Source organism: Euphorbia lathyris, chromosome 5 (assembly GCF_963576675.1).
Source record: "Euphorbia lathyris chromosome 5, ddEupLath1.1, whole genome shotgun sequence".
Lineage (NCBI taxonomy): Eukaryota > Viridiplantae > Streptophyta > Magnoliopsida > Malpighiales > Euphorbiaceae > Euphorbia > Euphorbia lathyris.
The window spans coordinates 38,055,607-38,072,205 of NC_088914.1; the positions used below are offsets into that span (position 1 = coordinate 38,055,607).

General features: G+C 35.7%; 1 protein-coding gene across 1 annotated transcript; it reads left to right on the forward strand.

Annotated features, from left to right (window-relative positions):
* Window positions 1-12,388: 12,388 nt before the first annotated feature.
* Window positions 12,389-16,391, forward strand: LOC136229942 (uncharacterized). The gene is made up of 7 exons (XM_066018801.1): window positions 12,389-13,692; window positions 14,585-14,701; window positions 15,172-15,350; window positions 15,417-15,510; window positions 15,595-15,672; window positions 15,749-15,850; window positions 15,964-16,391. Exons 1-7 carry the CDS (start codon window positions 13,201-13,203, stop codon window positions 16,099-16,101), a joined length of 1,200 nt encoding a protein of 399 aa, XP_065874873.1. The 5' UTR covers window positions 12,389-13,200; the 3' UTR covers window positions 16,102-16,391.
* Window positions 16,392-16,599: the final 208 nt, after the last annotated feature.

The window sequence follows — 16,599 nt, forward strand, 5'->3', positions numbered from 1 at the left end:
TTGTGATCAGTTATTCGGAGCATCATATTGATGCTACGATTGTGGATATGATAGAAGGAAATTGGCAGTTTGTGGGTTTTTATGGTTATGTTGACCGTAATAAATATGGAGAGTCGTGGAGGCTTCTTCGTAGAATTGCAGCTATGTATACCTTTCCCTAGGTGGTCATGGGGTGACTTCAATTGTATTCTATGTGAGGAGGAAAAGACTGGAGGAGCAGGGTTCTCGGGTTATTTAGTAAATGAAATTAATTAGCAAGTGGGGGATTGTGCTATTTTTTATTTGTGCCCACATAGTAGTCAGTTCACTTGGGAGAGGGGGCGAGGTATGTCGGGCTGAGTTCATGAGAATCTTGACAAGGGATTGGCATCAGCAGCCTGGTTGAATATGTTCTTAGAGTACCATCTCTTGACTAGCATAACTGGTTATTCGGATCATTCATAACTAATTCTTAGATTGAAGAGTCAGGTGCGACCTGTGCGTAGAAGGGGATTTTGATTTGAGGTGGCTTGGTTGAAGGAGAATGGTTTTATTAGTATAGTTCAATCTTATTGGGAGAGTTATACTAATTTACTTGTACATGAGAAAATGCAGTGCTTTACGAATGTAATGGAGGCCTATGGCAAGGATTTTAATTTTTGATTTAGGAATCAAATTCAACACTAGAAGTAGAGAATGGATAGATTGCATGACAAAAGTGATAGAAACTCAATTGCCCAATTTTATATCGCTAAAAGAAAACTAAATGAGACCCGTGAGAAAGAAGATATGTTTTGGATGCAGCGGGCTAAAATATTCTGGTTGAAGGATATGGATAGGAATACTCGGTTTTTTCATACTAGTGTCAAGGCTCGTCGATAGCAGAATACCATTTTGACCCTATAGGATGACTCGGGTTCAATTTTTGATACTCCACACGGAATGGCAACTCACGCGCACCAATATTTTTCCACAGTTTACTCACCGTCGAGCCCATGGTCACGCGATGTGGCTGATGATCTTCCAATTTTGGTGGGTGTGGGGGCTATGCTTATACCACCATTCAAGTCAAAATGGCCATTGAATTTCACTGATGGAGTCAGTTTAGATCAAATCATATGGTCTCAAAGTTGGAAATATTTGATAAATTAACCCAAAAATTTTGACAAATGTTTAAGGTATTGCGATTTTTAGGCTAATTTATTAAATATTGTCAGCTTTAAAGCTAAGTTAATATTTAAAATTCAATTTTGGGTAAATCAATGCTGCGTACAAATTTGAAAAGCCATTTTGACTTCTAGCTTTGTAGGTACTAACCTTTCCATCCATGTATGTCTTCTTCTTGAAGATCAACCTGCACCCAATGGGTTTTATCCCTTCGGGTGGATCAACCAAAGTCCACACTTGGTTAGTATACATGGAGTCCATTTCAGAATTTATGGCTTCAACCCATGCTTTAGATTCTGGACTAGTAAGAGCTTCTTCGTAGGTTTCGGGTTCATCGTCTAACACGGGAACCAGTTCGTCATCTCCCACTAGAAAACCATATCTAACTGGGAGTTCACGAATTCTTTGAGACCTACGAGTGGGATATGACACTTGTGTTTCATCTAGTGAAACGGGTTCGGGTTCAACTTCTTCCGCGTTTTCAACATGTGATTCCTCTTGAACTTCCTCAAGTTCAATCATGCTTCCATTCTGTGTTTCTTCCAGAAACTCTTTCTCTAGAAACACCGCGTGTTTGGATACTATTACCTTTTGGTCATCTGGATGGTAAAAGTAATATCCCATAGTTTCCTTTGGGTATCCAATGAAGAAACACTTGTCAGATTTGGGATCTAATTGATCTGACACAATACGTTTGACGTATGCTGAACATCCTCATATTCTCATGAAAGAGAAGATGGGTTTTCTACCAACGAACAGTTCGAATGGTGTGGAACTGGCGGATTTGGTTGGAACTCGGTGTAATTTAAATGCCTCTGTTATGACTATCAATGCCGTCAGTTGAGGTGTGTTTCGGGATTCTGTTGCCCCTCCCTAATATTATAATTCAGCCGGCAGTACTGGGGGCCTTTGGGTTGTTGAGTAAACTCAAGCTTGGGGTCTTATGGTAAACCTGAATTACCGAAAAATTGTTTTTCACGAATATGGGGGTAATGCTTAAATTAGGATAGAATAATTGGATGAGTAAACTCATGTTGTTCTAACCTAATGGGCAATATGGTTGGGATAGACGACACATATCAGTTACTAATGTGATTAGTAACCCAACAACCTAGAAATCACATGTTTTGATGTGATTGATTACATGAATCTACCTAATGAATGAAACTAGCTTGTTGAGTAAACTCAATGTGAAATTTCAGGAGTTAGGATTCTAGCTCACTAAAGGAATTGTGAATATCCTTCGAATTAATATAGAGGGTTATTAATTTGGTAAAATAGTGGGAGCAATTTAAAAACGTAAAAGTCCAACGTATTTAAATTGTAAGTGAATTAAACAAATGAATAACATCTGTCACTTTTCTCACTCTCAGGTTAATTTTATCAAATCGTACTCTAAAACAATCATGTCGAAAACCGATCTAAAAAATATCCTTACCGATAACAAGTTGAATGGTTCAAACTTCGCCGACTGGTTTCGTAACCTCAAAATTGTTTTGAAGTTAGAAAAGATAGGGTATGTATTGGATACATCGATACCCGTTCTTCTGGCCGATGATGCACCCATTGAAGAGATTGATGTCTATCAGAAGCATAAATCCGATGATGAACACGCCGGGTGCATCATACTTGCATCAATGACACCAGATCTGCAAAGGCAACATGAGGAGATGGATGCCTATTTTATTGTCATGCACTTAAAGGAGTTGTTTGGAAAACAGACTCGGTGCGAACGTTTTGAGATATCAAAACTGTTGTTTCACTGCAGGATGCAAGAGGGCACATCTGTTATAACACATTGTGTCAAGATGATTGGCTATATCACCAAACTTTCAAGTATTGGCTTTGCGATGGATCATGAACTAAGTGTAGACTTGCTTCTTCAATCCCTCCCAAAAAGTTATTCACAGTTCACCATGAACTACCAAATGAATGACTTACATACCTCTCTTGAAGAGCTTGCCAATATGCTCAAGACTGTTGAGCCCAACCTAAACAAAGATAAGGTGGTACCTGCTCTTGTGATTGAGGGATCAAAGAAGAGGAAAGGGAATTTTCCCAATCCTAAATATCCCAAGAAGAACAAGGGAGGCAAGTCAGCCCAGGCCGAAGGAAAGCAAGTCAAGAAACCTAAAGGGTAATGCCACTTCTGTGGTAAAGATGGGCATTGGAGGAGAAATTGCAAGGAGTACCTAGCTTCTCTCAAGAAGGGAAAGGACGATGCTTCAACTTCTGGTATTTTCTATATTGAAATTAACTCAATTTCGTAGTCTGAATCTTGGGTATTAGATACCGGGTGTGGATCTCATATTTGTATGAATATGCAGGAACTAAAGCAGACTATGGAATTAAAGAAAGGAGACATAAACTTGCGAGTAGGAAATGGAGCAAGAGTTGCCGCCCTCGCAATTGGAGATTATGTTTTGAGTTTGCCCTCTGGGCTTGTAATAGAATTAAGGAACTGTTTGTATGTTCCAGAGATGTCTCGTAACATTATTTCTATTAGCTATCTAGTTGATGATGGCTTTCATGTTTCAATTAAGAACAATGGTTGTGAATTTTATAGAAATAATATTTTCTATTTTTTAGGAATATCATTAATATCATTTGTTGGCGTGCTTTGTTTGGTTATCTCCCCACTCATGATGCTCTGCGGCTTCGAGGTATGTCTATTTCTCCTATTGTTGTCTATGCCTTGAGAATTGTGAGTCCATACAACATCTGTTTATGGATTGTCAGTTTGCTCAGACGCTTTGGCAGAGTGTGTCCTTCCTGTTCCGGGTGAGTTTAAGGCTGCCTTGTTTTCTATACATCCGGACAAGTCGCCTGGGCCTGATAGGTTAATCCTAGGTTTTATCAGTCTTTTTTGGACAAGTTGGTCCGGAGATTAACAAGGCATGCATTGGATGGCTGATTCGCGGACATTACCACCTACTTTAAATGATATGACTATTGTCATGATTCCTAAGTGTGAGAACATGGGCTCTCTAAAGGAGTTTCACCCAATTTTGCTATGTAATGTGGTGTATAAGTGGATTGCAAAAGTACTTGCTAACCATCTGAAGATCCTTTTACCTGATATTATTAGTGATACTCAATATGCGGGCAGCTAGATTATTGATAGCGTCCGGGTAGCATTTGAACCGATCCACTTTATGAAGCATCCAAATAGAGGTGAGATGGGAAATGTGGCATTGAAGATTGACATTAGCAAGGCATGTGATAGGGTTGATTAGAAATTTTTGGAGGTGGTGATGGAGCGTATGGGATTATATGGGGTGTGGATTAAGTGGATAATGACATATCCACGGTGAGGTATAGGGTGGCGCTGAATGGGGAGCTCATGGGACCGATTTTACCAGGGAGAGGTTTGTGGCAAGGTGATCTATTATTGCCTTATCTGTTTATTATGTGTGTAGAGGTACTATCCCGATTGATTAAGAGGGTTAAGGAGCAGAATTTCATTACTGGGTGCTGGGTCTGTCGAAGGGCACCATCGATAACTCACTTATTCTTTGCATATGATAGCTTCCCATTTTTTGGTTCTTCGATTGAAGAGACGATAGAGGTTTCTGAGTATGAGCAAGTCTCGGGTCAAGCGGTTAACTTGAATAAATCTAGCATCTTCTTCATTGCCAATGTCAAAGAGGATATGTGGGAGGAAATTAAAGGTGTGCTGCAGGTAAATGCCCTATTGGATATGGGGAGATATCTTGGGTTTCCATCACTCATTGGCAGGTTTAAAAGACAATTTTTTTTGTCTTTCTGATGGATAGACTGCGCAGGAAATTTGGGAGCTGGGGTTTTCATTTTTTATCCCGAATGGGTAAGGAAGTTTTGCTGAAATCAGTGGCACAAGTTCTACCCACATTTTACATGAGTATGTTTCTTTTGTCTCACTCTATTTGTGATGATTTACAAAAACTAACGAATTCATTTTGGTGGGGTTTGAAACCTGAGGGTAGAAGGGGAATCCATTGGTTTGATTTGTCAAAATTATGTTTTGGGAAAGAGAGTGGGGGAATAGGGTTTAAAGATTTACACCTTTTTAATTTGGCCTTATTGGGTAAAAAGGGATGGAAATTGATTAGGTCTTCAAACATTTTAGTGGGTAATTTTTTTAAAGCTAAATATTTTTCAAATGGGGATCTACTTTTCTCCAAATTAGGAAACAACCCTAGTGTGGTTTGGAGAAGTATTTGGAGTGGGCTTGATATTCTTAGGTTGGGTGTCAGGTGGAAAGTGGGCGATGGGAAATCAATAAAGGTGTGGGAGGATCCTTGGGTGCTTAACCTTGATGGATTTTGTATTAATTCAATTTTAGTCCCTAGGTTGGAAGATTTAAGGGTTGATGATTTATTGCTTCAGGACAGGAGAGGATAGGACTTGAACAAATTTCATGGGTGTTTTAATAAGGTGAAGGCGCAAGCTATCCTTGATATTATTTTACCATTTAGCTTGTGTGCGGATAAAAAGGTTTGCCAATGGTCTAAGGATGGGTTGTATAGTGTGCAATCATGGTATGGGGTGGGATTGGGAGTTAGGAATGGAAATTTGCATGTTGAGGGGTGGCAAAAGTTGTGGGGATTGGAGGTACTACCAAAATTGAAGATGTTTTTATAGCGTGTATGTTCAGGTTGTTTACCAATCCATAGTAGACTGGTTCAGAGATGATTTTCGATTTCTATGGAATGTCCAGTGTGCATGGATGGGGATGAAACAGAGTCCCATTTATTCACTATTTTCTTATTTTGCAAGCGAGATTTGGCATTTGGCAGGATTAAACTCACCGCAACTCGGAGATTTATCTTGTGCGACTTGGTTGTTATGGGAGATAGCTTCGATGGTGTTGGACAAGCTCATTCAAATATAATATGGGATGTATGCGATATGGGAATATAGGAATCAAGTCTTGTGGTGGCCAGAGTGGTGGCCGGCGGTGATGAGCTAGAACTCGACCTTCGAGGGATTTCGGGATTGGCGGGCATTCCGTGGGGTGACTCGTATGTTGGATTGCGTACGGACAGCAGGTCCACCTTAGCAATCGCCTAACCCGAGCTTCCTAAAATGCAACACAGACGCTTTGATTTTCACTACAAAGGGGTTGTGCGGTCTGGGCGTAGTGGTTCGGGATGAGGCAGGAGCATTCCTATTCTATAGCAGTAGTCTGATTCAAGAACTGAAGGATCCAAAAGTTGACGAAGCTGTCCCAGTACGTGCCAGTATGTTGGCTAGCAAACCAGAACTTTAGTCATGTTGAGTTTGAAACCGATGCAAAGCTGGTTGTGGAGGGCATCCTCTCTATAGTGTGGATCCGTCTGAATTTGGCACCTTGATTTAGGACTGCAAGAACATTCTATGCTTAAATCCTAGTTTTAAAATTTCTTTTATCCCTCGTTTAGCGAATGAGACTCCTCACTTAGTTGCTGGGCGGGCCTATTCCAATGTTAGCGATTATTTTTCTACTAAATTGCCTAGTTGGTTAGTGGATATAATTGCTAAGGATGTTAGTCCTTCTTCTTAATATGATGATGATTTTGTTGAAAAAAAATAGTCTTTCATATTTTTTTTTGAAAATTAAAAGTTAATAAATTATGATAATTATGTTAACTAATCCAGAAATAAATTACATTAATTGTTGTTTTCTTTTCAACATTACATAAAATTATTATAATTGGTAATATAATTTTTTTTATTAATATCAAACTATATTGAAACTTTGAATAATGATGAGGGTATCCCCTTCAAGAGTTTGGGTCAGGGCGAAGGGAGTCGAGCGAGCAAAAAAGCACATGCGATCATGGAAGGAAAAGGGGACAAAACAACCCCACACGGCATGTCAGCCCCCCACCCCTACATGTCGTGTGGGGCTGGACAGCAGCTCGAAGAGCTACTAATTATGCCCACTTGGGGTGTGGCCTTCCCACACATCCGAGTGGGCAGCAGCTCTCGAGGGCCACACGTCGTGTGGCCCTCACTTTTCAGCATAGTAAAGTCTGAAATGGACTAGGGGACAAAGGACCAAATGATGTCCTGTTTTCTGATTTCTCTTATTTACAATTATTCCATTCTGATTTTATTGTTTGTCCTTATGTTTTAATTTCCTTAAATGTCATTTGGCATCCATTTTCCATATTACCCCTACACTTCTTAATTGTTTTGTAATCCTAACTAGGTTAATTGTGTCTTTTGCATTTTATTCAAGAGGCCTATATAAAGCCTCTTATTTGTAAGGATCTTTAACTTTTATAAAATAAGAAAGTATTAGCTTCTTTATGACGCTTTTGTTAAGGTTTTAACATTCAACAATGAGGAATTTCTATTTCCTACAGATTTAGTCCGTAAAATTCGGGATTAACTCATTCAAGTTTTAGTTGGAAAAGAACCTCTTTGTTAGTTTACAATTAAAACTAACTCGTTCAAAACCGATCCGTGTCAAATAAAAAGAAAATTATTAGTCTTTTCACAAGATTTTTTAAATCTCAGTGAGCTTCAATTTAATACTGAATGATGTCTTTAAATATGAACAACGCTCACGATTGAATTTAAGAAGACCTGAACAAACAACAAACAGTTAGGGGGGCCGGACTCTGATGCTTAATTCAGTAGTGTATTTTGAGTAAAGTGCGATAAATTGAATGGAGCATGTAATTAGGAGAATGAATGTGTATCTTATGGCGTTTGCCTTGAGTCTATTTACAGAGATTTGTACACATACCTGAGGTTAAGTATCTTTCCATGTGTAAGCTATTGATTGGTTTCAGCTCCTTTTCATATTCACTATTTCGTAGTATACGATATGTTTTTGGAAATAGGAGCATAACTTGGAAGTCCGAGATACCCATTGATCCACGTGTCTAGTTGGTTAAACCTTATATCAAAGCTTCTGATTGCTACACGTGTTCTAGTCTATTAACTTGATTAGGTGCACGACCACAATACAGGCCCATTCATTTAATTTGTTGTAAGCACATTCATTTATTATGTACGACATCAGTGAATAAACCTTACTATATCTTTAATCTTTTGTATTTTATTTTCCAATTCTTTAAACCTTTGTTTGGAAGGAGGTTAATGAGAATAAATGGAAGTAATGGAAGGTTAAGTATTAAGTTAACCTTGTTTGAGAGTTATTTTTTGAGAGTAAATGAAGGTTAATGAGGTTAAATCTTTACTTCCTCTAACCTTCAAATTGGGGGGTAATGGGAGTAACGTAAACTTTTTTAAAATTTCTTGTCTATGTAGAGTAAATTTAACCTTCATTCCCCTCCAAATTTAAACTCCTAAACAAAGTTAAACATTTAACCTCATTTACATTCTATAAACTCCTACACAAGGTTAATTTTTAACTTTCCTTTCCATCACTTCACTTCTTTTTCCATTACCTCTTTTAACTCTCACCTCCATTAACCTCCAAACTCCCAAACAAAAGCTAAACGATGCATTTTAAGAACCAAATTTGAGTAAAGTTGAGTGAGACCAATAAAGTTGAGAGGGGCCCGCCTTAATAGTTATCGGCCGGCTGGGCATTGTTACTGGAAATGTCCAGATGGCAAAATCCGGCGGCAGGATGGTTGAGTTGAGTTGAGCCTACACAATACAATACAATGCCATGAATTTTGTCCTAACTTGTATTCTTCTATCATTGTGGAGCTTCTGTTGTCCTCTTTTAAATTGGTTAATTAAGGAGGAATAATTAACTTATCTCTAATTCTCTTTATTTTGAATAAAACATTATTTGGCCTTTTTAAGTACTACCAAATAAATTATTGGGTAATTAATTTATTAGTTCCTATATTTTGATACTGTGTAGTCATTGTATTTTCAAAAACACATGGTAAGGTCCCTAACCTTTTCCTCAGTGAACTGTTTAGTCATTATATCTGTTTGTTAAATTTTTTACCGTTTATGACTTCGAAAATGACTAAATTACCCTTTACTATTTACGTTCAAACTTCAGAAGAGAAAATCCAATTTAGAAGAAGAAGTTATTTGTATGGAGAACTAGAAAAAGAACATACTCAATGTTACGAATTTGAACGATTAAGAAGAAAATCATGAAAAAGAACACTCAAAGTTGATTTCAGATGCATTAGAGTTTAAAGGAAAGTAAAATAAAAGAAAAGAAGAACGCAAATCCAAATTGACTAACAGAATCTTTATGAGAGTCTAACGACAGGGACTAAACAGTTCACTGAGAAAAACGTTAGGGACTATACCGTGTGTTTTTAAAAATGCAGGAACTAAACAGTGTGTTTTGTCAAAATATAAGGACTAATAAATTAATTACCCTAAATTATTCCATCATTTGTTCGTAAATACAAATTATTACGATTTTTATAATTCTTTTTATCATACTGTGTAGGATCTTTTTCAGTCTATGCACTATTAAATTGTGTATGGTCATACAAAATTACTTCAAAAATTTACAACATAATAATTACTCCTTCAAGTTTAATATAATACACCAATTAATCCTTCATTTATCTACATTTTAAAGACATATTTCAAGTTTGTCTTAAACATTTTTGGCACGCTATATTAAATATAAAAATTCGACTTTTAATATTTATTTTTTAAAAAACATATACAATTTTAACACTTTCATATAACGCTTTATATAGAAATAGACACTCATTATTATCGGAGGCAATTTTTCCTTTATTATTATTTCCATTTTCATAAAATTTGTCTAAATTTTATATTTCACCGAAAATAAAACGACTGCATTCTGACATCTTTATAAACTAATGGAGATAGGTGACAAGCTCGCTAAATTTAGAGTGAGTAAATTTTACACAAATGTTATCAATAACCTTTGTAATGATATTTATTTATATAGGTCTAATGCTCCTCCAACCCCTTTAACTTGTCTAAATTTATCTAAATTGGTCATTTTATCTCTCCAACTCATCGAATATTCTATTTACTCCCTTGACTCCATAAAATGGTATTTCTCACCTCCTTAACTTATCCAAATTAGTCATTTTAGCCCTCACCAACTCATCGAATATCCTATTTACCACCCTTAACTCCATAAAAGTGGTATTTCTCACCTCTTATGATCCTATTTACCCCCTTAACTCCATAAAAGTGGTATTTTTTACCTATTCATAGTGCAAAATTATCATGACTTATTCAAATGAATTTGAAAATATATTTTTTAATACCAACTTTTTATTTTATTTTAATTTAATAATTATACTGATCATTCATTTGTTTATTATAATAATATGGTACTACAATAATTAGATAATCAAAATTTAACTAGCAAAAAAAAAAAAAAAGAGAAAGAGAAAGAAGGAATAAAAGATACAAATAACAAAATATTAATATAAACAAGTTAAAGATATTATATGTAGGAATAAGGTATCAAAATAGGCGTGGTTGTGGAGAAGTATCAATTTAGATTCCACGTACAAAATAGCACCAATATAGGTTTAACGTTTAAAAAATAGTATCAATTTAGGCCTCGATAACGGATTGTAAGGGGTGAGAAATATCACTTTTACGGAGTTAAGTGGTTAATAGGACATTCTATGAGTTGGAGGGGTAAATAGATAAATTGACGGTGTGAGAAATACCACTTTTATGAAGTTAAGGGGCGTAAATAGGACATTCGATGCGTTGAAGGGGTAAAATGACCAATTTAGATAAATTAAGGAGGTTAGGGGAGCATTAGGCCATTATATATATATATATATATATATATATATATGTGTGTGTGATTTTTTTATTTATTATCAATTGTTTTTAAGTTATATATATTGATGTATACAGCGATCGGATTTCATAAGATCTGAACAAACAATAAATAGTTAGAGAGGGGTTGGAATCCGTCGTCTCTTCTCCGATGCTTAAATCAATAGTGTACTCCGAGGAAAGTGTGACAACTTAAAAGCAGTATGTAATTAGGAGAATGAATGTGTATCTCATGACATTTGTCTTGAGACTATTTATAGAGATTTGTTCACATACCTAGAATTGTCAATTAGTTGGAGATTCCTCATTCCCGTTGGAGACCCGCCCCGATGACAGGGAATCTCTGTTTAGGATCAGTGGCGGAGCCAGAGCTCAAGGTCCGGAGGGGCTCAATTGCATGAAGATTTTTTTTTTAATAACGACTTAAGGCTTTGATTCATAGTAGTCAAATCGAAATTTTCAAATTTTTGATAATATAAGGGTAAATTTGATCATAATTGGAAAAATTAAGGTACAAAACAACTGAGATTCAATATGAAGTAAGGATAAGGTGCAAAAATACTCTAATGTTTACACCTAAGAATAATTTTACCTCTAACGTATAAAATGGTGCAATTTTACCCTTAATATTGGGAGCCAAGAGCAATTTTATCTCTAACATTGACAAGTTTGGTCAATTGGAGAAATTATTCATCAAATTATTTTCTCGGTAATGAATTTTGTAACTAAAAAATATAATTAAAAATAATAAAGGAGAATGAGGTTTAAGAGAAAAAATTAAAATGAGATAAAAAGTGAAGAGAAGGAGATTTGAACACAAGACCACTTGGATGTAGAGATACCTTCAATTATCACTACAACCAACTATGCAAACTTAGTTTCATGTTATATAATTACATTCTACATTATAAGTATTAAATTTAACTATTTTGGGGGGGCTTCTCGGGACTGAACCACTATTCGTCAAGGGTGTTCCGGAGGGTCGGGAGACCCTCCCTTACCCCCCTAGATCCGCCCCTGTTTAGGATCCTCATGGGGTGGGGATGGTTTGTATATTGTCCTCGACAGTCGGGAACAGAGTGGGATGGTTATAAGTGTCTCATCCCCGTCCCCGAATGTTTCCAATAAGGATCCACAACAGATCCCCGACTAAATATCTGAATATAGAAAAAAACTAAAAACTACATATATTATTAATTTATTTTGGACTTGTTTTTATTTTATGCTTTGAATCTTAAAAAACTTAAAACGGGAATGATAGCCAAAATTTCCCTATTTATAATTTAGAGACAGGATAGAGAATCTCCAATAGACCAGTAATCAGAAATGGTTAATGCAATCCGTGTCCCGCCCTATACTGTTTACAGCCCTAATTATACTAAGTAAAAAATTAAAGCGAGTAATATAATGAAAAGGTCGAAATTATTTTTAAGGTCTATTTGTTTGATATGGAGGGTATTTCGGTCATTTAATAGGAACGCGCAACGTCTCTTATTATTGTCCACTTAACGTTTCTAAAAATCAAAAATTGTATATAAAAGAAAAAGAAATGGTTGGGTCCTTGAAACAAAAATCAATTGCAGTCTGATCCCTTTGAACTTGAAATTGGTTCTAGATGAAGGATGTCAATCTTCAGGGCAGCTATTTTCCCGTGGATTCCTCCATATTTACCAGCTATAAGCTCTAAAAAAGTCGTTTATTTCTTGATCACTCATTTATTTTGAAGATAAAAATCTTCCCCTCTTCTAGATTCACGTTTTAAAAAAAAAACCCAAATTCCATTGTCAAACCTCTTTGTCTCTCTCTCTCTCTCTCTCTCTCTCTCTCCCCCCTACATATCTCTCTCTGTATATGCATTACCTAGAAGATCCTCTTTCTGGGTTTTGCTGTTCATTGAGTTTTATGTACGTTCAATGAAGCTTTACCTTTTCCGGGTCTCTATTGCTGTTTCAATTATCCATTTTTGTTTTTGTTTTCTCAATAGCAGCCCATTTGAAAAGGTAAAAGCTTTATTGTAATTATTCATTCTGATGTTTTTCTCTTTCCCACTTGATTCGGTGTTTTTTTGTTTTTGAAATGGTGTAAAACAAGTCTTTGATGGCCATTTTCAAATGTGTATTTTCTTTTGTATTTTTGATAAATTTTGTCAAGTTGTAATCTTTTATCAAATACGGAAATACCCATTTGAGGCTGAATTAATCCTAAGCTTCTAAAGCTTCAAATTTTGACCATTTCACATGCTTGTGCTCTTTTCCTGTTTGACAAAACGCCTTCCTTGTTTTCCATTTTCTCCTTTATCGTCCTTTCTTTCTTGATCTATCTACCACCAACATAAACAAAAAAAACCTAGATATGTACAAAACACACAACAAAAGAGAAGTTTCGTATGATTTTCAGCCTCAAATCCCAGTGTTGAGGCAGAGTATTCATTCAAGAAGGGCAAATTTAACAGTGAAATTCCAAGATCTTTATGGATTCACTGTAGAAGGCAATGTGGATGATGTTAATATATTGAATGAGGTTAGAGAGAAGGTGAGACAGCAAGGGAGAGTTTGGTGGGCATTGGAGGCTAGCAAAGGTGCTAATTGGTACTTGCAGCCAGAAGTTACTTCAATTGGTGAAGGGATTGCGTTGAAATCTTCCCTCAAATTGTCTACTTTAGCTAATGCAATCACTTTGAGGAGGCTTATAAGGAAGGGAATTCCTCCTGTTCTTAGGCCTAAAGTTTGGTTTTCTCTCTCTGGTGCTGCAAAGAAGAAGTCTACCGTGCCTGACAGCTATTACAATGATTTGACCAAGGCTGTAGATGGCAAGGTTACCCCGGCTACAAGACAGATTGATCATGTCAGTCACTCTCCCTTATTTAGTATTCATGAACTATTATTTCATGGTTATTTGAATTGCATTTCTAATTCTGAGAAAATTATTGATCTGCTCTGCTTGACTTTAATTAATTCTTCTAGATTTAGCCCTTGTTTGGATTAATAATAGTTATCTTCATTCTCAATGAAATTCAGTTAATTATGTGACTTTCACCTATGTAGATTTAGCCCTGTTGCGGATCATTCTGAGTATTTATGTTAAGTTTTGTTAAGCTAATTGATTATTTGTGATGAAGCTAAATACTTATAATCGGACAAAAGATCACCCTGCATTTCCTATCCTTGTACGTGTTCATAGTTAATTTGCTGTCATTTACATTCTCTGCGATGGACCTGAGTTTCCTGCTTTAGTATGTAAGAATTTTGTGTGACATTTGGTTTTGGGAAAGGAGGAACAATAGAAGTGTTCGAAATATGTTGCAGCAAAAACATGATCAAACTCTATCAATAAACTAAAATAGGTATGGCAAGTTCAAAGTCAAGAGTAGTGAGAGGCTATTGCTATTACTCTTGTCCCCTTCAAATTTAAACATAAAACTACCTGAGCAATGATGCTAAAAGTTTTTTTTTATGTGGCGTGATACTAATGCGTCGGTCATAATTTGGCGAAAATGATATCTTGTGAAGAATACTAGGGTGTCTACTAGAATGATAAATTGGAGAATTGGAAGCATGATCTTGACTTTTGCACAGCGAGTAAATAATTGTTGATTGTTTCTTTTCTTTTTCGGCTTCTTATCTAAGTTTATGTTTGATGGATTTATTAGTAAATGACATTTTTCTCTTTCGAACTATTTTGCGTTGCTATCAAATTTCTTTGGTTTTGTCTAACTCTTTATAGTATATAATTGCAGGATCTGCCACGTACATTTCCTGGTCATCCATGGTTGGACACACCGGAGGGTCATGCTGCTCTCCGACGTATTCTTGTTGCGTATTCTTTCCGTGATTCTGATGTTGGCTATTGTCAGGTGGGTATTGTATTGATGGAGTTATGGTTGCATACTTAAAGCATACAACATTGCATAATATTACAAATCTTGGATTTGTTTTATTGTTTTTGCAGGTTAAAGTTCTACCTTATTGTCCTGCAAACAAATAACAATTTTTAATTTTTGTTTAAGATTCATGTTAATCATTTTTATATTGGATATTGTTTGAGTACTTTATTAATAACAACAACAACAATATATGATGTTTCTAGATATAAGAATTGTAGTTTCCTTTCCTTCCATGTTATTGATCCATTAAACTTGCAAAACAAAATTTCTGTTGAAATACCAACATGTTGGTATGGTTTTCTATTCATGACCTTAACCTAATTGATGTTAATGACTTGATATTTACGAGCTAGAAATTTCATTTGGGAGTAATTAAGGTACTTAATTGGGAATGTTGAATGTTTGTTTACAAGAATTGCCTTCTCCTTGGTTCCGTGCAGGGGTTAAATTACGTTGCAGCGCTGCTACTACTTGTAATGAAAACAGAGGAAGATGCTTTTTGGATTTTAGCTGTCCTCCTGGAAAATGTGTTGGTTAATGATTGTTACACAACAAACTTGTCAGGATGCCATGTTGAGCAAAGGGTTTTCAAGGATTTGCTAACCAAACAGTGTCCAAGGTATCTATCTCGCGTAATGATTAAATACTTTTTCTCCTGTTTTTAATAAGAATAGCAAAATTGCAGGATAGCTGCTCATTTGGAAGCATTGGACTTTGATGTGTCCCTTGTTGCCACTGAGTGGTTCCTATGTCTATTCTCGAAAAGTTTGCCATCTGAGGTCAGAAAAATACAGGACCCTTCTCCTGGAATTCAATATTGACGTTTGATGTCTCACAATTGTGTTTGTTTGTACTATGTCTAGACAACTTTGCGAGTTTGGGATGTTCTTTTCTACGAGGGAGTAAAAGTTCTCTTTCACGCGGCTTTGGCTATATTCAAGGTAAGTTTGTTTTTTTATAATTACAGACGGGATAGGGATAGGGATAAGCAATTAAGTATGTGATGTTTGGTTGCAGATGAAGGAAGGAGAGTTGCTAATAACTCATCATGTTGGTGATGTAATCAACATATTACAGAAAACCACTCATCACCTCTTTGATCCGGACGAATTATTGACAGTAAGATAAACTCCATTCATTGTTGGTTTTCCTTAATTCCTCCTTATGTTTAGATGTGGAGGTTCCATCACTGAAATAAAAAAATAAAAAAAAAAATAAAAAAAAAATTGCAGGTGGCATTTGATAAAATAGGTTCAATGACAAAAAACACAATATCAAAGCAAAGGAAAAAACAGGAACCAGCAGTAATGGCTGAGCTTGATCAAAGATTGAGAAGACTAAACTCGCTCAAAATGAATGATGAAAAATAATAATAATAATAATAATAGTGAAAATATGTTAAATATAAAACAAACATCCAAGGTTTTGGTTGGACTAAGATAAGAATGTTTTCATTTTCCTAATCCCTGCCTGCCTGCATGAGGAAAGTAAAATGAGTGTTTTTTAGAGGTGTATGTAATGTAATGTAATGTAGTAGAAGTGGTTAATTGTAAATTATGATATGATGTGGAATTAATTATATTAAAAACTCAATTTAGGGCTATATGCTGCCCTTTGTAATCTCAGATTCTCTTTTTTATTTTATTTTTTCTTTTCCTAACTTCTATCTTTTTATGACCCTAATTACTAATATAACCTCAATTTAGCTCTTACATTCCTAGTTTAAGGTTAATTGCTCACAAAATGACCATTTCTGTAAATTTGGTTCTGTTTCTTTATTTTAGCCTTGTGGTTATTGCCATCAATGTTAGGATGATAAATAGTAAAAGTTATTAAATGCTTTCCTTCACATATCATATTAGTGTCTC